Source organism: Pelophylax lessonae, assembly GCF_965119305.1.
Source record: "Pelophylax lessonae genome assembly, chromosome: 4".
Taxonomy (NCBI): Eukaryota; Metazoa; Chordata; class Amphibia; order Anura; family Ranidae; genus Pelophylax; species Pelophylax lessonae.
In genome coordinates, this window is record NC_138771.1 from 648562286 (window position 1) to 648586207 (window position 23922).

The 23922-nt window shown below is 47.1% G+C and overlaps 1 protein-coding gene across 1 annotated transcript in view; it reads left to right on the plus strand.

Annotated features, from left to right (window-relative positions):
* Window positions 1–23922, plus strand: part of LOC309554080 (alpha-2,8-sialyltransferase 8F-like) — a 51770-nt gene that overhangs the window by 1745 nt on the left and 26103 nt on the right. The window contains exons 2-3 of the mRNA XM_082255614.1: window positions 16149–16229; window positions 20593–20679. Coding sequence (XP_082111740.1) covers window positions 16149–16229; window positions 20593–20679 — 168 coding nt within the window. The remainder of the gene's footprint in view (window positions 1–16148; window positions 16230–20592; window positions 20680–23922) is intronic.

A 23922-nucleotide genomic window follows, 5' to 3' on the forward strand; every position in this document is an offset into this window, starting at 1 on the left:
GTTTGGGTACAGCGTCGCACGACCGCGCAATTGTCTGTTAAACTAACGCAGTGCCGAATCGCAAACTAGGGCCTGGTCAGGAAGGGGGTAAAATCTTCCGGGGCTGAAGCGGTTAATGTTTTATGATTTCACATTTTTTTCACCCACTTTTTTTTTTGTGCCTAAAAAAAAGTAAAAGGATGAGGCCCATAAAAGGCCATTTTTTTTTTTTGGGGCACAGGATCAGATCCAAATGTAAAGAGCCTTTGTATCTCTTGAGATTAAAAGCCCACTGCGCTCTCTAAAACTACCAAAAACGAAAGGAGGTGTAAAGTCAGAAGGTTTTTTATCTTAACCACTTAAGCCCCAGCCCTATTTCGGACACTTTTTGTTTACAAGTTAAAAGCAGTATTTTTTCCTAGAAAACTACTTAGAACCCCCAAACATTATATATATTTTTTTAGCAAAGATCGGTCATTGCAAAACTTTTTGTCAAGCGGTATTTGCGCAGTGGTCTTTAAAACGCCAATTTTTTGGAAAAAAATTAAAAAATCCCATTTCACTGCATTTAAAAAATACTAAACAGTAAAGTTAGCCCATTTTTTTTTTGTATATTGTGAAAGATGATGTCACGCCGAGTAAATAGATACCCAACATGTTACGGTTTAAAATTGCGCCCCCCCCCATGGGATGGCGACAAACTACTGTCAATAGAGATCTCAATCTGCGACGCTTTAAATTTATTTAACGGTTACCAGTTTAGAGGTAGAGTGTAGCTCTTTTTTTTTTAATTATTGCGCACGCTCTGGTGATCGCGGCGATACCTCACATGTGGGGTTTGAACAGCGATTTAATTCGTGGCTCGACTTGCGTATACGTTTTTTTTTGTGCGCGAGCTAACGGTGACGGGGGCGGCAAAATTTTTTTTTTTTTCCTATTTATTTTTTATTTTTTTTAAACTTTATTACAGGTTTTTTTTTTAAAAAAAAATCTGATCACTTTTATTGCTGTCACAAGCAATGTAAAAATCCCTTGTGACAGCAATATGTGTGACAGGTACACTTTATGGAGGGATCGAGGGTCTAAAAGACCCTAGACCCCTCCACTACACTTCCCTGTATGCAAAATGCCGAAAACTGCATTTTTGCATACAGCCGTTTTTTAAATTTGCCGCCTTTTGCAGCACAGTAACCCGGAAGTGACGTCATGGACGCCGCCTCCGGGTTACGTCATCGGAGCCCCGATCGATGCCGTTTCCGGCATTCATCGGGACTCCATCCAGCCGGCGGACGTGCCGGCTGGGTGCTCGGGGCTCCCGGTGGGACGGGAGCCCCGGGCAAAGCCACGGAAGGCGGCGGGAGGGGGGGGAGTCCCCTCCCGCCCCCCGGGTAACGATCGAGCGGCTCCCGAGCCACATCGGTCGTTACCGACGGAAAGCCGACCGTCGGCTTCAAACCACGGTACCGGGATGATGCCTCTAACTAGAGGCATCATCCGGTATAAACCCGCAAAGTGTACCGACGTATCGGTATGTTGATATGCGGTAAGTGGTTAATGCATTCTATGCAATAGGATAAAAAGCCTTCTGTGTGTAGCACCCCCTAATATTTACCTGAGCCCCCTCTCTGTCCAACAATGTCCACAAGTCCCTTGGCCGTCCAGCACTCTCCCTCCTGAGTGGCTGAGACACAGCCGCAACGCCATTGGCTCCCACTCCTGTCAATCAAATTCAGATAGCCAATCAGAAGAGAGAGGAGATGGGACCGAAAGGCAGCTCCATGTCTAAGTGGACACGCAGAGCTGCAGCTCGGCTCTGGTGACCCCATAGCAAGCTGCTTGCCGTGGGGGCACTCGTCAGGAGGGAGGGGCCAGGAGCAGCGAAGAGGGACCCGAGAAGAGGAGGATCCGAGCTGCTCTGTGCAAAGCCAACTGCAGAGAGGAGGTAAGTATAACATCTTTGTTATTTAAAAAAAAAACAGAAAAACACGAGACTTTACAATTACTTTAATTTCCATTTCCCTATTGATTTTAACATATTTTGCTAAAATGATAATTTATCCCAATTTTCACAGACATTTGGGGTAAATTAAAACTTTGACTCATCCCTGGTATCTATTCCAGTTCCAGCAAAAAGATCTGTTTGTTTCAGGAGCAGCCACTGCCACACTAATGTTAAAATGATTTACAATCCCTAGCAAGGAAACCTCATAGCTAGACTCTTTCTAGATTCGGGGTGTCAACCTCAGTTTCATCATGGGCCGCATCAGTATTACAGTTGCCTTCAAAGCGCTGGTTGTATCTATAAGACTATATCAATTTATCCAGGGCTTTTTTCCCAGAGAATAGGTGCAGGAATTCAAGCAGCCCCTCCTGCACTAAACCGCATTGAACGGTGGGTGTGGCCAAATTGCAAAGTTGGAGGATTTTGAAGGGGCAATAAATATCACGAGCGGATTATGTGTGGAGTTCAGAGATGCGATACATAGATGATGTGGATAGTGCAAAGATTGGGGGTGTGCTACGTGCAGAGTCCAGTTCAAGGGGCGCCCTTTGCACCATATGCAGGGAACAGGGGTGCCCTAAGCACAAAGTGCAGAGTTCAGGGTGCGCTATGTTCATATTGCAGTTTTAGGGGTGCCCTATGCACAGAGTGCAGGGTTTGGGGGTGCACTATGTACAGATTGCATTTTGAGGGATGGTCTATGCACAGAGTGCAGGGTTAAGGGATGCATGGTTCAGGGGTGCCCTAAGCACAAAGTGAAGGGTTCAGGGGTGCACAATTTACAAAGTGAAGTTTTAGGGGTACCCTATGCACAGAGTGCAGGGTTCAGGGGTGCCCTAAGCACAGAGTGCAGAGTTCAGGGGTGCGATATGTACAGAGTGCAGTTTTTGGGGGTGCCCTATACACAGAGTGCAGAGATCAGGGGTGCGCTATGTACAGAGTGCAGTTTTAGGGGTGTCCCATGCACAGAGTGCAGGGTTCAGGGGTGCCCTAAGCACAGAGTGCAGAGATCAGGGGTGCGCTATGTACAGAGTGCAGTTTTATGGGTGTCCCATGCACAGAGTGCAGGGTTCAGGGGTGCCCTAAGCACAGAGTGCAGAGATCAGGGGTGCGCTATGTACAGAGTGCAGTTTTATGGGTGTCCCATGCACAGAGTGCAGGGTTCAGGGGTGCCCTAAGCACAGAGTGCAGAGATCAGGGGTGCGCTATGTACAGAGTGCAGTTTTATGGGTGTCCCATGCACAGAGTGCAGGGTTCAGGGGTGCCCTAAGCACAGAGTGCAGAGATCAGGGGTGCACTATGTACAGAGTGCAGTTTTAGGGGTGCCCTATGCACAGAGTGCAGGGTTCAGGGGTGCTCTAAGCACAGAGTGCAGGGTTTAGGGGTGCACTATGTACAGAGTGAATTTTTAGGGGTGCCCTATGCACAGAGTGCAGGGTTTAGGGGTTCAGGGTTCAGGACCACATGAAATAGTCTGGCGGGTCGGATTTTACACATTTGCTGTAGAGATATCAACAGTTGACAAGTGATTTAGCCCATCACCGTCCACTTATAGGTAAAATTTCAGTGGTGGAAGGACTAAAACGTTAAGGACAAATGTAAAAATGAGTTTAAAAAATTAAATTTCCAATGAGAGTGGCATAACAAGTAGATGGTGACCAAATTACCAAATATACTGGGAAAGCTTGCTTTTCCACACACATGAACTTTAATGGCATTCCAGTCCTAGTCCATAGGGTTCAATATTGAGTTGGCCCACCCTTTGCAGCTATAACAGCTTCAACTCTTCTGGGAAGGCTTACGAGTGTGTCTATGGGAATGTTTGATCATTCTTCCAGAAGCATATTTGGAAGGTCAGGCACTGATGTGGACAAGAAGGCTTGGTTCGCAGTCTCAGCTCTAATTCATCACAAAGGTGTTCTGTCGGGTTGAGGTCAGGACTCTGTGCAGGCCAGTCAAGTTCCTCCACCCCAAACTCGCTCATCCATGTCTTTATGGACCTTACTTTGTGCACTGCTCCAAATCATTTGGTGGAGGATGGGATTATGGTGTGGGGTTGTTCTTCAGTTTTTGGGCTTGGCCCCTTAGTTACAGTGAAGGGAACGCTTAAGGCGTCAGCATACAAAGACATTTTGGAAAATTTCATGCTCCCAACTTTGTGGGAACAGTTTGGGGATGGCCTCTTCTGTTCCAACATGAGTGCACACCAGTGCAAAAAGCAAGGTCCATAAAGACATGTCCTAAGCTCAACCTGATAGAACACCTTTGGGATGAATAGAGCGGAGACTGCAAGCCAGACTTTCTCTTCAATATCGGTGCCTGACCTCACAAATGCACTTCTGGCAGAATGGTGAAACATTCCCATAGACACTCCTAAACCTTGTGGACAGCCTTCCCAGAAGAGTTGAAGCTGTTATAGCTGCAAGGGTGGGCCAACTCAATACTGAACCCTACGGACTAAGACTGGGATGTCATTAAAGTTAATGTGCAAGTAAAGGCAGGTGTCCCAATACTTTTGGTAATATGGTGTATTTTTCAATGTATTTTTTCTATTGATCAAAGAATAATAACTTAAATAATAATAACTTAATATAATAATATTGATCGAAGAATAATAACTTACTCAGTTTATACTCTCTGCATCAACATTGTGTCTTGTACATAAATGGGAGCAAGAAAAAATCACTGATAAGAGGTAATCCAAATTGACTCACCCAGCGCTGTATAACAGAAAATCATATAACACATAAACCTTAAAGGCTAAAGCTGCTGCTATAAAACAACAAATATAAGTCACCAGGTGTTACTGATCAAGCCTAAAGCAGGTTAATCTGTAACACTAGCAGCGCTACCACATATTTCGTATACATAAAATAATCATCTGAATGTCCATAAACAATAAAAGATGTAAAAAAGCAATCGCTGGAGATTAGAAATCCACTGAGCCCAGTGCAAGAGTCCAAGTTCAAGTGCAGATAACAGAATTGGTGAGAAAGAAGTGCAGCTAGCCGTATATTCTATGTGCCTCCACCATCAAGACGTGACACCCCATCAAAATGAACACTCACCAAATCGATGATTAATAAAAGCCTGCATATATCAAAATGAATTCTCCATCACTGGACAATTTGCACCCGCAGCTTGGCTCTTAGCAGGGCCGGATTGGGTATGAAAACCCCTGGAAAAAATTACATACCAGCCCCATAGCATTGCGTCGTCAAACCAGCACAACTTTGATTTCTTGTTCATAAAAAGTAAAATTATGCATTGCGTGCTCTCCTTTCAATGCAGAGAGACCAGCGTGCCCCCTTTCAATGCAGAGAGACCAGTGTGCCCCCCTTTCAATGCAGAGAGACCAGCGTGCCCCCTTTCAATGCAGAGAGACCAGCGTGCCCCCTTTCAATGCAGAGAGACCAGCGTGCCCCCCTTTCAATGCACAGAGACCTGCGTGCCCCCCTTTCAATGCAGAGAGACCAGCGTGCCCCCCTTTCAATGCAGAGAGACCAGCGTCCCCCCTTTCAATGCACAGAGACCAGCGTGCCCCCTTTCAATGCAGAGAGACCAGCGTGCCACCCTTTCAATGCACAGTGACCAGCGTGCCCCCCTTTCAATGCACAGTGACCAGCATGCCCCACTTTCAATGCACAGTGACCAGCGCTGTGTGCCCCCCTTTCAAGGCACAGTGACCAGCGTGCCCCTTTTCAATGCACAGTGACCAGCGTGCCCCCCTTTTAATGCACAGTGACCACAGCATTGCCCCCATTCATTGCAGAGTGCCCACAGCATTGCCCCCATTCAATGCAGAGTGCCCACAGCATTGCCCCCATTCATTGCAGAGCGCCCACAGCATTGCCCCCATTCATTGCAGAGCGCCACAGCATTGCCCCCATTCATTGCAGAGCGCCACAGCATTGCCCCCATTCATTGCAGAGTGCCACAGCATTGCCCCCATTCATTGCAGAGCGCCACAGCATTGCCCCCATTCATTGCAGAGCGCCACAGCATTGCCCCCATTCATTGCAGAGCGCCACAGCATTGCCCCCATTCATTGCAGAGCGCCACAGCATTGCCCCCATTCATTGCAGAGCGCCACAGCATTGCCCCCAATCATTGGCAGCATGATGATACTTACCAGGCACGCATGGGACCGGACTGCTCACTCACTGACCTCAGGCTGACCTGCGATCACATGCTGGCATGCGTGACGTCTCTTAGTCTGTGCAGTGTGGGAGACTGGGAGGGGGAGGGGTCGTCGGCGCCAGTTGAAATGATGCACCAGCCACGCAGCCAGCCCAGAGCCAGCACCGCCGCCCGCCGCGCAGGCGCAGCTGGCCAGCCGCCCCGCCGTGACATCATGCCGCTCACAGCGGGAGCACAGAGGGGGCCGGGGCAGTGCACGCAGCCTGCACAGCGTCAGCGGCCAATCAGCGGCGAGCGCAAGCGGCCAATCAGCGACGAGCGGCCCCAATCAATGCAATCCTTAAAGCGGCACTGCGGGCAGCCGGCAATACTTAAAGCGGCGCTCTGCGGGCAGCCCTATTAAAGCGGCCCCAGGGCCGGTAGCCCACCGGGAAATATCCCGGTATCCCGATAGGCCAGTCCGGCCCTGGCTCTTAGAGGGATTCCGTTTCTCAAACGCCAGTCAACTCTCACAAGGGAGGCTTGGATGCTGCTGGGTGAGGATTTCCCTGACATCGGTGGGTACTTGCGAATCAAGGAGTGGATTCAGGAGGGTCCAGTGTTGTTACCAGCATTTCAAGCCGTATATTGTTGGCCTGGAACACACACACTTCTGTTAGGGACTGAACCTACTTTAGCAAACTTTGCTAAGTACTATCTATAAAAATAATCAGGAAAGGAAATAATTTGAAGCCTGAATGGTATTTCTGCTTGACGCAATAGATAAGAATCTGAATGTAAACTTCAGCTTTTACATCAGAAGATTTTTACAACAATATGTTCGTATGAAAAAATACTCATTGATACATTTGATAATGCCTTCTGAGACTTGACAAATGTCATTCAAAAGTAAAAAGAACACTGTCATGGGGGTACTCTAATGCAGTCTTTTTCAACCAGGGTGTCTTGAGGTTTCTTTAGGGGTGCTTAGGAACATACCTAAAAATTGCCCCAAAATTGTATATAGGCCAGTGGGTGGATGTGACCATTTTTTGTATTGTTGTCATATTGGTCAGACAATGCACTGACACCTTTGCTGCCATTGTGCTATGTGCTGTGTGTTCAGTGTGACCCTGTGCCTTTAGGGCCTTTAACCACTTGCCGACTGCCGCCCGACTATATACGGCGACAGTCAGCCCCTCACAGGCAAAGTGACGTATGGGTACGTCACTAGCCTGTGAGGCTCTAGGGAGCGAGCGTGCGCCGCCGGAGGCGCGCTCCCGCACGGACCCCCCCCGCGCGAGTGAGCGGCTGACCCGATGTCCGCCGCTCACGATACAGCGGGAGAGAGGCAGGCGGCTAGTGTAAACAAAGCCACCTGTCATTCTCCCCTGTGTAAAAGCACAGATCATACGGTTCTGCTATGTAGGACCTTTGATCTCTGCTGTTACACACACAGCCACATCCAATCACAGTAAGAATCACGCCCCTAGGGACACACTTAACCCCTCCCTCTCAAATAAAGTTAACCCCTTCACTGCCAGTGTCATTTTTACAGTAACAGTGCATATGTATAGCACTGATTACTGTAGTAATGTCACTGGTACCCCCAAAAGTGTCAAAAATGTCAGTCAAGGGTCCGATCTGTCCGCCACAATGTCGCAAAAAAAAATCGCAGATCGCCGCCATTACTCGTTAAAAAAAAACAATAAAAATTACAAAAATCTTTCCCTTTGTTAGTAAACGCAATAACTTTTGTGCAAACCAATCAAAATACGCTTTTTGCGATTTTTTTTTTACCAAATATATGGTAAAAAAAAAAATTGGCCTAAGATGTTAAAAAATTTAGATTTTTACATTTTTTGGGGGGGAATTTCATATAAAAAAATGTGAAAAATATTGTTATTTTTGCAAAATTGTCGCTCTTTTTTTGTTTATAGCGCATGATCAAAAAATTGCACAAGTGATCAAATACCACCAAAAGAAAGCTCTGTTTGTGGGAAAAAAAGGACGTCAATTTCATTTGGGTACAGCGTCGCACGACCGCGCAATTGTGGACCGCGAATCGCAAAATAGGCCCTGGTCAGGAAAGGGGTAAAATCATCCGGGGCTTAAGTGGTTAAAGAGGGGTGGCCTCCCTCCAGTCACCTGTCCTCCGTCCATCCATCAGAATACATGTGCTCTCACTGTTTAGACTCTCTATGGTAGAGTTAGGGTCTGCCGATATCAGGGTGCCTTGCCGGGGCCTGCAGCTTACGCATGTATTTGAAAATGTGTGCAACTAAACCCCTGTTTTTAAGGCATACTGTTATAAAGGTTTATTTGGTTGGTCACAGGCTGGTTGGTAAGTTGTAACTGGAAACTCCTTGGCTTTTTTGACTGGTGGATGAAACCTGCCTTTTGGTTACACAGAGCCACTAGTTTTCATTGTAAATCACTGCAACCTTCTAGCAGCCAACCTCCTAACAACCAATGACCTCATCAGTTGATAAGGGGGATGTCAGTTACCTGCATACCATCCTTGTTTGACCCTCTCTTGCCTCTCTCCATCAGCTTTGGGGGGTCTCATGAGCTAAGTGATGGAGGGAGAAGAGAAACATTGAAATACTAGTTCACCCAACAAATTAAATTCAAAATACTTACATCTTACAAAGCAATACACAGCTTAGCCCCCAGCTACATCACCAGCCTCGTCTCAAAATACCAACCTAATCGCTCTCTTCGTTCCTCTCAAAACCTCCTGCTCATCTCCATTGTCCCCTCCTCCCATGCTCGCCTCCAGGACTTTACCAGAGCCTCTCCCATCCTATAGAACTCCCTACCCCAATCTGTCCGATTATCTCCTACTCCAGCCCTCAAATTTTCCACTCGCCTACTCGCATTTTGCGAGTGGAAAATTATGTAGGGCGAGCTACTGTCAGGGTAAGAGAGGAGAGGAAAGCCGGCCGAAGGATTGGATAATGTCAGAGCGGTGGATCATCCCGCTGTAACAGCTTTAATTGTAATTGCTGGGCGCTTGCTGACATACACAGTCCCGCCTCCTAGCCCGGCTTCTTTGATAGACAGAACACCTGGCCAACCAGGATGTGTGACGTCTATCAAAGAAGCCGGGCTAGGAGGCGTGACTGTGTATGTCGGCGAGCGCCCGGCAATTACAATTAAAGCTGAGCGGGATGATCCGCCACTCCGACATTATCCGGCCAGCAGTACTGATGGAGGGGTTCAAGCTGATCATCTCACCAGAGCCGGTACAAGGGAGGGTGGGATGGATGGATGGCTGCCCTGGGCGTCTGTGTCATGGGAGGTGGAGGGGGCGCTGCCAGGAGTGTTTCTGTGACTAGTGACAGGAGAGAGCGGGATGTGCTCTCTCTCTCTTCTCGCCGGGCTTCACACTGCTGTCAGTATAGCAGACATCAGATCGGGACTTCTTCTCCCCTTAAAGAGTCAGAGTGGAGGAGGAGCGGAGGAGAAGACAATTAATTCCTAAAGCTTTGCACGGACAGCTGGCGGGAGAGATGCGGCTGCAGAAGGGGAAGAAGATTGTGGCTCAGGAATGACACTGGATGTCAGATCCGGACTATACAGAGTTTGTTATCCCCTCTCCTCCGAGTCAAAGCAAGCAATGTGGAAAGGGGGTGGGTAACAAACTCTGTATAGTCCCATCTGACATCCAGTGTCCTTCCTGAGCCACAATCTTCTTCCCCTTCTGCTTCTGCAGCCGCATCTCTCCCGCCAGCTGTCCATGCAAAGCTTTAGGAATAGGCTTCTCCTCCGCTCTGACATATGAAGAGGAGGATCACAGAGCGATGTGCCATGCTGTATCTGAGGTCTGCATGCTGGAGGAAAGGGAGAACTACACTGGGGTACAAATCTTATCCTGTCACCTCCCAAATTCCCATCTCAGCACAATTACCCCCCTCCTAGCACAACCACCCAATCTCAGCACAATCCCCCACTCCTAGCACAACCCCCCCATTTCAGCACAGTCCCCCCTTTTAGAAAAACCCCCTTATCTCAGCACAGTCCCCCCCCCTCCTAGCACAACCCCCCCATCTCAGCACAATCCCCCCCTCCTAGCACAACCCCCCTATCTCAGCACAGTCCCTCCCCCTCCTAGCACAACCCCCCCATCTCAGCACAATCCCCCCCTTCTAGCACAACCCCCCCATCTCAGCACAGCCCCCCCCTCCTAGCACAACCTTCCCATCTCAGCACAATCCCCCCATCTCAGCACAGTCCCCCCCTCCTAGCACAACCCCCCCATCTCAGCACAATCCCCCCTCCTAGCACAACCCCCCCATCTCAGCACAGCCCCCCCCCTCCTAGCACAACCCCCCCATCTCAGCACAATCCCTCCATCTCAGCACAGTCCCCCCCCCCTCCTAGCACAACCCCCCCATCTCAGCACAGTCCCTCCCTCCTAGCACAACCCCCCATCTCAGCACAGTCCCCCCCCCTCTTAGCACAACCCCCCTCCCATATTGATCCCACCTAGAAGTAATCATCTTCTCCCCACCCCTCATGCTACAAATTCTCTTATTCCAACCCCCCCCCCCCCAGGGACAATCCCCCAAAAAGTATTTGTACTAGAAGGGGTGGGGAGAAGATGATTACTACTTCTAAGTGGGATCGATATGGGGGGGGGGGGGAGGGGGGTTGTGCTGGGATGGGGAATTTGAGAGGTGACAATATAAGATTTCTTCTAGCAGGGGAATTTGGGGGGAGGGTGCTAGGAGGAGTGATTCGTGCTTTCGTGCTAGGGGGGTGAGGATTTGTGCCAGGAGTGGGGATTTGGGGATCGTCCTTATAGAGATTATTGGAATGGGGTGGGGGGATGGATTTGTGCCAGAACAGGAAGTCTTGGGGCTGTTAAAAAGGGGTATTTGGGGGGGGGGGGTTGTGCTAGTAGGAATAATGGGGTTTTTTTGTGCTAGGGGGGAAATTTTGATGGGGGGAGGATTTGACGGGTAGGATTTGTTCTAGGAGGTGAAATTTGGGGGGGGGGGGGTACAAGGAGGGTGATTTGGGGGTTCCAGACCCTTGATGGGCACTGATTAGGCTGCACTGATGGGCACTGAAAACGTTGTTATTAATATTTATTTTTGTAACTTCTGCATTAATGCAAAAACATTTAACAGTGTCATTTTATGAGATAATTTATGAGGGCGTGTTTAGGGGCGGAATTTGGGGCGGGGCAGGGTAGGAGTTGGGTGTGGCAACTGGTGGCGAGTAACCCTTAAGGCCTGGCTAGTAGCTCAGGACTTTAAATTTTGAGCCCTGTCCTACTCTATTAGCTTTTAGGCGATCTCTGAAAACACTCCCCTTCAGAGAAGCCTATCCTACCCACACCTAACAACTGTACTTCCATTTTCTCCATCAGCCCAGCCTCCACGGTTATTGCCTTTTGTTTCACTTGACCCTCCATTCTAGATTGTAAGCTCTGACGAGCAGGGCCCTCTAGATCCTCCTGTATTGAATTGTATTGTAACTGTATTGTCTTCCCCCACATTGTAAAGCGATGCACAAACTGTTGGCGCTATATAAATCCTGTATAATAATAATAATAATAATAGTTAGAACCAGTTTGCAAAAGTGTATTTGTTTTGGAAGAATAAATCTACTTAACGTTGGGTGTCCTACGTGTATTGATGATGCTGCATGTAAAACTATCAGAAAAGTTTTTACATTTTAGAATGGGGTGCCTCTGCCTCAAGACTGTCCATCATTTTGAAGGGTGCCTCAAGGTTGTCCATAATTTTAAAAGGTGCCTTGACTGAAAAAAGGTTGAGAAACATTGCTATGATGTGATGCATATGATGTCAGGTAAAGCTACCTGACATATAGGGATGAGCTGAAGGTGCATTGGTTCAGATTGAGGCAGGCTCACAGAATAGAAGGAAAGTTTGAGTGTCAAATTTGAACCCCACTAATATCAGTGGAAGCCGAATGCTGAAAAAATAACGGTAATTTTCTAGATTAATAGGCAAGGAATAATGCCCACAGAGACTTGACTAATGTCATTCAAGAGTACTTCAAAGTTTTGTTTGCTTTTATCATTACATTTTGGAATAAATGTCATTTTTCTGAATGATAACCACAGTCAGAAATTCCTTTGTTTGACAAAAAAACAAAAAAAAATTCCATCCCGTTCCTTTGAATTTTACCATCACCACAGTTGGAAAAAAATTCTGTTTGACCCCCACTAAATGATTCGAAAATTTAACAAACATTCCAATATTTTCAAATGAAATTCTACTAGCATATGGCCAGCTTAAATCACTATCAAATCGTTTTATGATCATCCTCACCTCAATGCCCCCCCCCCCCAATTCCATTCCTTGGCCCACTTTCCTACTTTTCTTTCTGACTAATTTCCTCACTCTTATTACTATACACGTGTTTGTTTTGTGTGTGTTTTGTTTACCAGAATTGTTTTTCTTCTCAATTAAACAGTGTAAAAAATAAAAGTGTTTATCAGCCAGGGTGCCTTGGCACCATGGGGTGCCATTTGGGTACCACAAGCATGAGACTCTGGCTCCTGCTGACACTCCCCCCCTGCACAGCTCTTCACTGGGGAGATAAGTGTACAGCTCCCCCTCTGCCTCCTGCTGACACACTCCCTGCACAGCCCTTCACTGGGGAGATCAGTGTACAGCTCCCCTTCTGCCTCCTGCTGACAAGTCCCCCCCCCCCTGCACAGCTCTTCACTGGGGAGATCAGTGTACAGCTCCCCCTCTGCCTCCTGCTGACAAGTCCCCCCCCCGCACAGCTCTTCACTGGGGAGATCAGTGTACAGCTCCCCCTCTGCCTCCTGCTGACACACTCCCTGCACAGCCCTTTACTGGGGAGATCAGTGTACAGCTCTCCCTCTGCCTCCTGCTTACACACCTAACTGAACAGCTCTTCACTGGTGAGATCAGTGTAAGGCTACCCCTTTGCCTCCTGCTGAAATGCCCCCCTAAACAGCCCTTTACTGGGGAGATCAGTGTACAGCTCTGCCTCTACCTCCTGCTGACTCCTCCTCCTGCACAGTTATTCACTGGGGAGATCAGTGTACAGCTCTCCCTCTGCCTCCTGCTGACCCCCCCTGCACAGCTCTTCACTGGGGAGATCAGTGTCAGCTCTCCCTCTGCCTTTTGCTGACCACACCCCCCCCCCCCACCCCTGCACAGCTCTTCACTGGGGAGATCAGTGTACAGCTTTCCCTCTGCCTCCTGCTGACAAGTCCCCCCGGCACAGCTCTTCACTGGGGAGATCAATGTACAGCTCTCCCTCTGCCTCCTGCTTACACACCTCCCTGAGCAGCTCTTCACTGGTGAGATCAGTGTAAGGCTCTCCCTTTGCCTCCTGCTGAAATCCCCCCCCCCTAAACAGCCCTTCACTGGGGATATCAGTGTACAGCTCCCCCTCGGCCTCTTGCTGACACACTCCCTTACACAGCTCTTCATTGGGGAGGTCATTGTACAGCTCTTCCTCTGCCTCCTGCTTACACACCTCCCTGCACAGCTCTTCACTAGGGAGATCAGGGTAAGGTTCTCCCTCTGACTCCTGCTGAAACGCCCCCCTAAACAGGCCTTTCACTGGGGAGATCAGTGTACAGCTCTCCCTCTACCTCCTGCTGACACACTCCCTTACACAGCTCTTCATTGGGGAGGTCAGTGTACAGCTCTCCCTCTATCTCCTGCTGAAACGCCCCCCTAAACAGCCCTTCACTGGGGAGATAACTGTACAGCTCTCCCTCTACCTCCTGCTGACACACTCCCTTACACAGCTCTTTATTGGGGAGGTTAGTGTACAGCTCTCCCTCTGCCTCCTGCTTACACACCTCCCTGAACAGTTCTTCACTAGGGAGATCAGTGTAAGGTTCTGCCTCTGCCTCCTGCTGAAATGCCCCCCTAAACAGCCCTTCACTGGGGAAATCAGTGTACAGTTCTTCCTCTGCCTCCTGCTGACACACTCCCTGCACAGCTCTTCACTGGAGGGATCAGTGTACAGTTCTTTCTCTTCCTCCTGCTGACACACTTCACTGCACAGCTCTTCACTGGGGAGATCAGTTGACAGCTCTCCCTCTGCCTCCTGCTTACACACCTACCTGAACAGCTCTTCACTAGGGAGATCAGTGTAAGGTTCTCCCTCTGCCTCCTGCTGAAACGCCCCCCTAAATAGCCCTTCACTGGGGAGATCAGTGTACCGCTCTCCCTCTGCCTCCTGCTGACACACTCTCCCTCTACCTCTCTGGGGAGATCAATGTACAGCTCTCCCTCTGCCTCCTGCTGACACACTCCCTGCACAGCTCCTCACTGGGGAGATCGGTGTACAGCTCTCCCTCTGCCTCATGCTGACACACACCCTGCACAGCTCCTCACTGGGGAGATCAGTGTACAGCTCTCCCTCTGCCTCCTGCTGACACACTCCCTGCACAGCTCCTCACTGGGGAGATCAGTGTACAGTTCTTCCTCTGCCTCCTGCTGACACACTCTCCCTCTACCTCTCTGGGAAGATCAGTGTACAGCTCTCCCTCTGCCTCCTGCTGACACACTCCCGGCACAGCTCCTCACTGGGGAGATCAGTGTACAGCTCTCCCTCTGCCTCCTGCTGACACAACCCCTGCACAGCTCGTCACTCGGGAGATAAGTTTACAGCTCTCCCTCTGCCTTCTGCTGACCCCCCCCTTGCACAGCTCTTCACTCTGGAGATCAGTGTACAGCTCTCCCTCAGCCTTCTGCTGACATTCCCCCTGCACAACGCTTCACTGTATATTTCTGGCTCTGCATTTTACACTGGGCTGTGTTAAACTGCTGGCAAATGATGATTTAGGTCACTTTACCTCTGGTTGTTTTAAAAAAAGGGCAGGGGTTCCTTTCATCTATACCAGACCTTTATCCTAGATGAGGGTCTGGTACAGTGGTATAGATGTTAATAGATGACCCCATGCAAAAAAAATAAAAAAAATGGTGCTGGGTTACCATAACAATACAAACCAGACCCTTATCATCAAATGAGGGTCTGGTATGGATATCAAGGGGGACCCCAAATAGAAAATGGTGTGGGGTTACCCCAAATTCTGGTATGTATTTTTACAGTTAACCACATTAAAAAACAAGGGAAAAAATCATAGGGTCCCTCTCAAAAAATCTCTACCAAGCATGCAGTCTGGCTAGACAGAAAAAGGTGTGATTATGAACCCCTCCCTCTTCTGAACCATACCAGACCACATGCCCTCAGCAGGGGAGATACCTGGTAATGAGGACAAAAGCCTCTTACCCACAACCCCGTCCCAGTGGTTGTGAGGGTTTGAGGATGGGGAGGCTGATTGGACTCTGGAAGCCCTATTTAACAATAAGTGGGCCCCCAGATACCACTAGACTATGCAAATAAGTAAGGGCTACTCATTCACACAAAAAGTGAAAAGTAAATAAACACATTTACACAATTTTTGACAAGCCCTCTTTGAAAAACCCAAAAACTCCCATGATGTAAATTGATTGACAATTACATTGTCCAGCAATGCAAATCCACGTCAATCACAAAGTATGATGCCGCCAAAAGAACAAAATCCAACAATGGACACCTGCAATCTAGTCGCTGACTGGTACTGAATGGCATGTCCTGGTAAAAGTAAACAGAGAGGCAAGGTCTCCTGGATGATATAATTGACCAAGTATGGCCATGTGCTAGTAAATGAACATGGTCAGGTTCCGTCACAGTTGCTAAGGTTGCAATGGGTGTCAGCACCCTCCACCTCCTTAGCAACCATTGAAAGCAAGGAAGCTGCTATGCATATTAGCAGTAGAAATGCAGCTACTATGTATGACTAAACATTTGGCATTCAAACAAACAGCCAAAGTTCAAACTAAACTTTGAGTTCACCCCTAATCCCTAAACGTTACTATTTAAATCCTTACTGTAATCAGCCCCAATGGTACACAAAGACCAAAAAATAACCATTCAACCGTGCTTTACTCTATCCTAAAAAAAAGAAAAGTGTTGGCTATGCATATACTTCAATAAATACTATTTAGGGATTCTTCTTTTTTATCCCTTTCAGGAGGAGAGCTCGTTTTGTAAAGGCCTCGATTCCTGACTGCGAGAAAGTGAGAAACATCACTTTAACAGAGTCATTAAAATCGTAAGTATTGAAGTCACTTCTAAAATAATTATATAATTTAGGGTACACCTCGGTCTTTGCTCTACACCTCTGTAAGTTAATTTCCTCTTTTTATTTGTGCTTGTAACGGATCCGCCGACCCACACTGTACTTGTGGTCTTCCGTCAGTACACGGCTTCCTCCCAGTTATGAACATAGATATCAAATCCTAGCCGCCCCAATACATAGCTAGCCGACCACTTAAGATTGTACAAGTTAAGGAACCTTTCCCTTTATTGAACAGTTTCACACTCAATTTATACACACATGAGCACATCCCCCTCCTGATCAAATTACTACACGCAGGTCAGGGGTTGCCTGATTACATTATCCTATGCAAATGAAATTGTATACAGAAACAGAATTAACCTGAATTAATTATCTGGCCATCTGGACAGAACAATGTGAGGTCATTAACATTTAACAATGGGACAGGCAGACTTCACACAATACACACCTAGGTGTCACAGACTCCATGGCAACAGGCCACAGGTCTCACAGTGCAAAGTGGGATCAAATCTTCACATTTCTTGAGAGACACCGTTGACAAATATCACTCTCCCATCTGAAGCCATCCAAACCATTCTCTCAGCTTCCCCCAAGTATCTGTCCCTCACTCCCAGTGACGGTGAATACTGTCACAGTACTTGTATAGTAAAAGTAGGTAATGGTTAGAGTCTTTATTAGGGTTTGATTTCTGTCTATATCCCTGCTCAGGATATTCACTTTTTCTATGTGTCCTGGTGACCATTGTCACTGAGACAAAAAGTTTTGAGATATCCAAAATATGTCAGTTGTCCCAGGACAGGAGGTAAAGGGAAATATTCCAGTAGGGACATCTTTTCCAGTGACAACTGCCAAACTGGGGATTTCCTCCTGTTGTGTCTCAAGGACTGGACAGTATATCTCTCTAATGGGACACAGACAACAAAAACGTAACCAACTTACTGTATAAAAATTTAAATAATAGATATACTTTAAAGTCTAACTTCACTTTTGGCACAACGTTTTGTATACAATTTGTATTATTTAATTTTGAAATCAGTATTATTCAATTATTCATTGTTCTCCACGTGTCTATCACTAGCACTTGTAAATGTGTGTTTTTTCACTCCACATTGTAGGGAATGGGTCTTTGGGCCTACTCTGAACTCTAGGGGGATGCCTTGCTTCCCTGCCTTGGGGGGTCTCGCTTTGGAGAGCCCCTCACCTAGTACTTGTTGGTTGGCTTAGACTGATCATGAGGGGTAGGGTCCACCTACTTGGCTAGGTGAACCTGAGTGTGCCTTCTCCCTATCAGGAGTCTTGTACTCCAGGGGGCCAGAGAAGGGTCCTTAACCACTTGCCGATTACGCTATAGCGCAGCCGTCCAGTTTTGGAAGGCCATCAGAGAACGGCCTCCCGTGGTCATGCCTGTCAAACACCTGCTGCGGACCTTAGGCCAAGCCCTCTGTGACCACAGTGTCCTCCAGACACTGCTGATCACAGATTGAGGTCAAGAGCCAATCAGGGGCTCATTACCATGCGATCAGTTGTGTCCAATCAAATCTAATCACGGAGGTAAACCGAAGCTGGTTATCGGCACTCTTTTCCTCATGCTGACAGCATGAGGAGAGGTAAAAATAGGAGCCATAACCAGCTTCCGTAAAAGGGACCTGTACACTGATAATCAGTGCAGTTCCAAGAGTGTCCACCAGTGCTGCCAATCAGTGCCCACCACTGCTGCCAATCAGTGTTTATCCGTGCCTCCTCATCAGTGTCACCTATCAGTGTCGCCTATCAGAGCCCATCAGTGTTACCTATCAGTGCAGCTTCATCAGTGCCTCCTCATCAGTGCCCACAAGTGCCACCTCATCAGTGCCCACCATTACCCATTAGTGCCGCCTCATCAGTGCACATGAGTGAAAGAGAAAAATTACCTGTTTACAATATTGTATAATAAACTATGAAAAAGTTAGTGTTTTCGTTTTTTTTGTATTTTTTCGGTCTTTATTCATTTTGCAAAACATAAAAAAAAAAAACAACAGTGGTGATGAAATAACCCCCCCCCCCCCAAAAAAAAATTTCATATGGGTTGAAAGTGTTGCATGACCGTATAATTGTCATTCAAAGTGTGACAGCGCTAAAAGCTGAAAATTGGACTGGGCAGGAAGGGGGTGAAAGTGCCCAGTAGGCAAGTGGTTAATGACACACCCTAAGCACACTTTTTGTGTGTGCTTCTCTTGCATTTTTTTGCACACTTTCATTTTGACGCACCACATTGTGAGCTTGAAAAAACAAAACACTGTTTTCAATAATTTTTGATGCAGAAGTAGGTTAAAACAATCTGATAATCTTTTAAAAATATTGATTACCATAGATCTGTAAATGCCATACTTGTTGGTCATTTTCTGTCCCCTGAAGCCTGGCTGAAATATTCCTACCTCAGTTTACATTCCTATCCTAGCTAGTTTCTAGGATGCTGCAGCAGTTGAGCAGCTGGAAGCTCATCACAAGTATCACAGGAGTGAGCCCCCCAGTTCCCCACCACCCAGCACCCCCTAAGTCCCATGGTACACAGGATCCTCTTCCTTTTCATTTCCTCTCCAGGCTGGGTGGTGGTAACACAGAGAACCCCATAACATTAGCTCTGCATTATTATATATAAGTGAAGGAAGGGGCAGTGATACCTCCTCCTCCCTGCCCTCAGTATTCTGGTTTGAATGACTCTGACAAAGATGTCTGAGACTCAAAAGATTAGAAAAGTGTGCCTGACATAATTTAGGCTTTTTCATATGGTTTACCTTTTCTTCTTCTTCTAAAAGAGTAACCTCCAAACTGCAGTTTGCAGATCAAATTATGATTTTTGTTTGCCCTTATCCAGCCTTTGGGGCACTACCCCTCTTACTAATATGGGGCACTACCCACCGTTGACACCAAAGATGATGCACCTTGCCCTCCACTGACACCAAGAGTGGGGAATAATTCCTCCTAATGAAATAAACTTTATTAATGTCCAATAGGGGTGCTACACCATCATTCTGACCTTTTGTTTGGAATGGGTTGCTGTACAGTAGCTCTGCTGGTATGATGGAGGCTCTGAAAGCTAGTACCGGCTGGAACAGAAGCCACGGGATGTGGGGCATGGTAGTAATTACCCTGGGTGACTGAGGAGGCCAAGTGCCTCCTGATTTGAATGGGTCTACCTTGTCTGGTCATGGGCTGGGAAGGTAGAGAGTCAATAGTGTCTGTCCCCCCTCCAGAGTGGTTGCCCCAGGGGTGCTCTTAGTAACACTTGGGTGTGGGACCCCACTGTGTGAAAAGGCACTTATTCACAGCACTAAAAACCTTTTTCTGCAAGGTCGCCTCTTTGGGCTAGGCCTTTTGGCTATGTCAAGGGCAATATTTGTTACTAGGTCTCTGGGCTTAACCAGTGCACATGCACGGCCACTTTTTATCTATTTTTTTCTCCTCACGTTTGTCACTTTTTACACTTTTGTTAGTGTCTCTTTCGCTGGATGGAGGGTGTGGGTTCTTGGAGGATGTGTGGCCATCAGGTTCCTTCCTCTCCTGAACCAGGGGGTCTCTCTTCAGGAGAATCCCTCACCTTGTATTCATTGGTCGGCTTCGGCTGACTATGAGGAGAGGAGTCCACCAGGCCTATTGGCCAGGTTGACCATGTTGGAACCTTGTCCCTGTCACGAGCCTTGCATTCCAGGTGTTCAGGGTAAGGTCATACCCCTTTGATGGGTTGGCAAAGGCACACCCTTATGTACACATTTTTGTGTGTGTTTTACATGCACTTCTTTTGTTCACTTACAAATTAAAAATAAAAATAAAAAATATGGAACATTATTCCTCCTACTGGCACCAAAAATGGGGCATTATTCTTCAAACTGAAATCAATGCTGAGGCAACATTCCTCCCACTGACACCAACGATGGGGCACTTTTCCTCCCACTGACAACAACGATGGGGCACTTTTCTTTCCAGTGACAATAACGATGGGGTGCTATTCTCCCACTGACATCAACTATTGTGTGCTATTCTCCGCCTGGCACCAATGATGGGGCACTATTCTATCCACAGACACCAATAATGGGGCACTGTTCCTCCAACTGACACTAATGATGGGGATCTGTTCCTCCTCCTACTGACCTCAGGCACCATATCAATTTTTTCTTCCACTGACCATAAAGCCTAGGGCATTTTTTACCCCCACTGGCCATAGTCAGGTGCCCATAAGATGTAAAAAACAATAAAACTGGCCCTTTGTTTAGAACATTTGGAGACCCCTGCTCTAAAATCTAGAAGTTCTTGTTGTTTGAATGTAACCAGTTACTTTTATTTTCTTCTTTCCACATAGACTTGAACCCAATGATTTCAGAAGGCTTGTTAATGATCTGGGGCATTGTCCGTGGGAATACAGTGAGTCTGAACACAATAAAGTTAGGTGAGTATTCCCTATAATGGCTTTTTTTTATCACTATGACAAATCTTCAAAGAAGATTAAGGATATACTATAAATGAATGGGGATCATGGACCCACTCCTCAATGGGGCATCACCGCTGTGCCCCTCCTTCATAGTGGATTCTCACTATTCTGGCTGACAAACATCTCCTGGAGTAAAAACCTGATATATGTTCTACTCTACTTCAAAGAAGAAAAAAAAATGTTGCTCTTTGTGTCCCTATTGAAGAGATTGCCGTTCTCTAGACATATGGGATTCGTTTCGGTTCACATCTAAATTCGGAAAAAGTTTTAGTTATTCGGAGATTCTGATAAATCCAACTTTCTGAATAACGATTGTAATGAGTTAGTTTAAAATGTGTTTAGTCTTGTTTATTCGTCTCCTAATGAATTCCAAATTTTTAGAACGATTCTAATTCGAATCAGTCAAAAATGTATCAACCGATCTGAATCCTGTGTGAAGAATAGCTGGATGCTAAGGGAAGCTGGCTGCCACATCCTTAACAACCGATGACTCATCAGCTGTCAGCAGGTTTCCCCACTGACAGCTGAATGTAAACAAAAGAAAGCCGGCAATGAAAAATAAAGGAAAAAAACAGCGTGGGGTCCCCCCAAAATCTATACCAGACCCTTATCAGAGCATGCAGCCCTGCAGGTCAGGAAAGGAGGGGGGGGGGGGAACAAGTGACCAGCCCCTCCTGAACCATACCAGGCCACGTGCCTTCAACATGGGGGGGGGTTACCCCTGCTCATTCACCCAAAAAAGTGTAAAAATAAATAAAAACACAGAGACAATTTCTAAAAATTATTTTATTACAAAAATGAAAACAATGTCTCCCTGAAGAAAATCCTTGATGAATGCCATCACTGCTGCCGACCCAGAAACCCCTCCCCTAAAAAAAAAAAAGCCACGTTTACACCCAACGAATGCTCCCACTGTCTGATGGCTCTGCTGTCTGACAGTTCCTAAATAACTAGGGGGGGGGCACCCGATCATGTCCTCAGGTGACCCAGCATGTGCCAGAGTCCGATAAGCCTCCTGCCTGCAGACCCTCACAACCACTGGCCAAGGGGGATCCCCCTAATCTAAAGCCTCCCCCTCATGTTTAGGGCATGTGGCCAGGTATGGTTTGGGGAACACTCGCTCATCCCTCCTCCTTTCCTGATCTGCCGGGCTGCATGCTCAGATAATGGTCTGGTATGGAGAAAAGGGGGGGGGGGACCCATGCTCTTTCTTTCCTTTATTTTTTTTTATAACCAAATTTTTGAATTTTTGCAAGAAGGTTAGATACAAACGTTGTATTAGCATAATAAAGAAGAGAACAATTATCACATTGGTACACATTAACTAGGGTCGTTCGAGAATGCCCAAAGGTAGCGGATAAAATTAAGTATCTACCTTCGGGGTCAATTTCACAATGGTGCAGAGTAAACGTGATGGAGTCTCGTATGGCGATGTTTGGTTGCAGGTGGTAACCTGACGGCAGAGGAAGGCCCCGATGTTCGCTAGAGGGTGAAGCCTGGATGGGAACCCCCAACAAGTGACACAGGCTAGCCTGAGGTGCGGAATCTAAGTATCCACCGGTTTTCGCGGATCCGAGAGAATGGTCAAACAAGCCAGGGTCAGGACGGGCAGCAGACAAGCGGAGCCAGGGACGAGCCAAAAGGTCAACAGGAAATCAGCAGGAAACAGGTCACAGGTTCAGGAACAACGGCAAGAGCTGTAGACAAGACAGCAAAGACACAGAGCTGCTGAGGAGTTTAAATAAGGCAGCCTGTTGCCAATTACTGCAATTAAGCCTACACTGGGTTTACCCTTTGGATGGCAGACTCATGACAGCACATCAATGTGCTCAGGGAGCATTCCTAACAGGCGATCATTACTCCTCTTTTTTTTTTTTTGGGGTGTTGGCAAAGAAGCAGTGAGGGAATTGTTTGTGATAGCATTTTGGAGGATTGGATTGTAGAAAGTGTGTTTCTTGAACACAAATAACATGTGCTTGAGAGGATAGGGCTTCCTTCCATAAGAGGTGTCTTTTAAATGGGGAATTGAGGCCCTTAGCAATAATAGAGGTGATATTGAGTGTCATGATGAATTCTGTAGGTGGATACGAGTGAATGGAAGAACGGGACTACAGGCTCCCAATCCCCTTGGAGAGGGAAACGGGAAGTATCAAGCCGTAATACACTTAACAGTCAATAAACTAATAAACAAATAATACGCAATATCAAGAGATACTGCACAATAGTACCTATGCCGTAAGGATTATGATTAATGACTAGACAATACCAAATTGTAGATACAAAGAGGTGTAAAACTGCCTCTAAGCCTGTGACTCAATGCAATAAACCAGTAGGAGGAAATCTTAAAAGCAAGATTAAAAGAACAATTGACAAGTGTGCTTGGCACACTATACCTCGAGGGTGTGGGTAGAGTGGTGATTCAACGACCACCCTGGATCCAGTAGAGGCATGGAACACGTTGGAGAGGGAAGCCATCAGGTTTTGTCAGGAGAGGGACCTCGTTGAGAGGAAGTGTTAGGGTGAGACTTGTCACGGTGAGGGGTGAGAGGGGGAAGCGGGAGGAGACCCCAATTTGTCAGCTTCTTGTATCCATCTTTAGGTGATAGGATAGGGACCATTTGTTGCTGGTAAGTTACCAGGAGTTTGGTAGGGAAACCCCATTTGTAGATTATTTTTCTTTCTTGAAGGATGGACGTGATAGGTGTGAAAGCCCTACGCATCTCCATTGTGGCCGGTGACAAGTCGCTGAAGAGAGCCAAATCAGTGTATGGGGCTGGCAGGGGTTTCGACACCCTAGCTGTGTGGAGGATTTGTTCCTTCACGTGGAAAAAGTGAATTATTGCCAGCACATCCCTGGGCACGTCAGCAGGTAGGTGAGAAGGTTTAGCAATACGGTGGGCCCTGTCAATAAGTAAGTCGCGTGTATCCAAGCGTGGAAGGAGCACAGAGAACAAACTCTGCAGATACGGGGTCAGCTCATTAGGTTTAACAGATTCAGGAATGTTTGTGAATTTTATATTATTACACCTGGAGCGATCCTCCAGGTCTGCAAGTTTCATTTTGATGCAATGTAGGTCTTCTGCTTGGTAATCCTGAGTATCCAATACTTCATTGTGTGCTCTAGCATGTTCCTGAACAGTGTCTTCTAAGTTGTCAGTTCTGACCTCCAGGCAGTCAATTCTGTCTTGAACTTGTGATAGG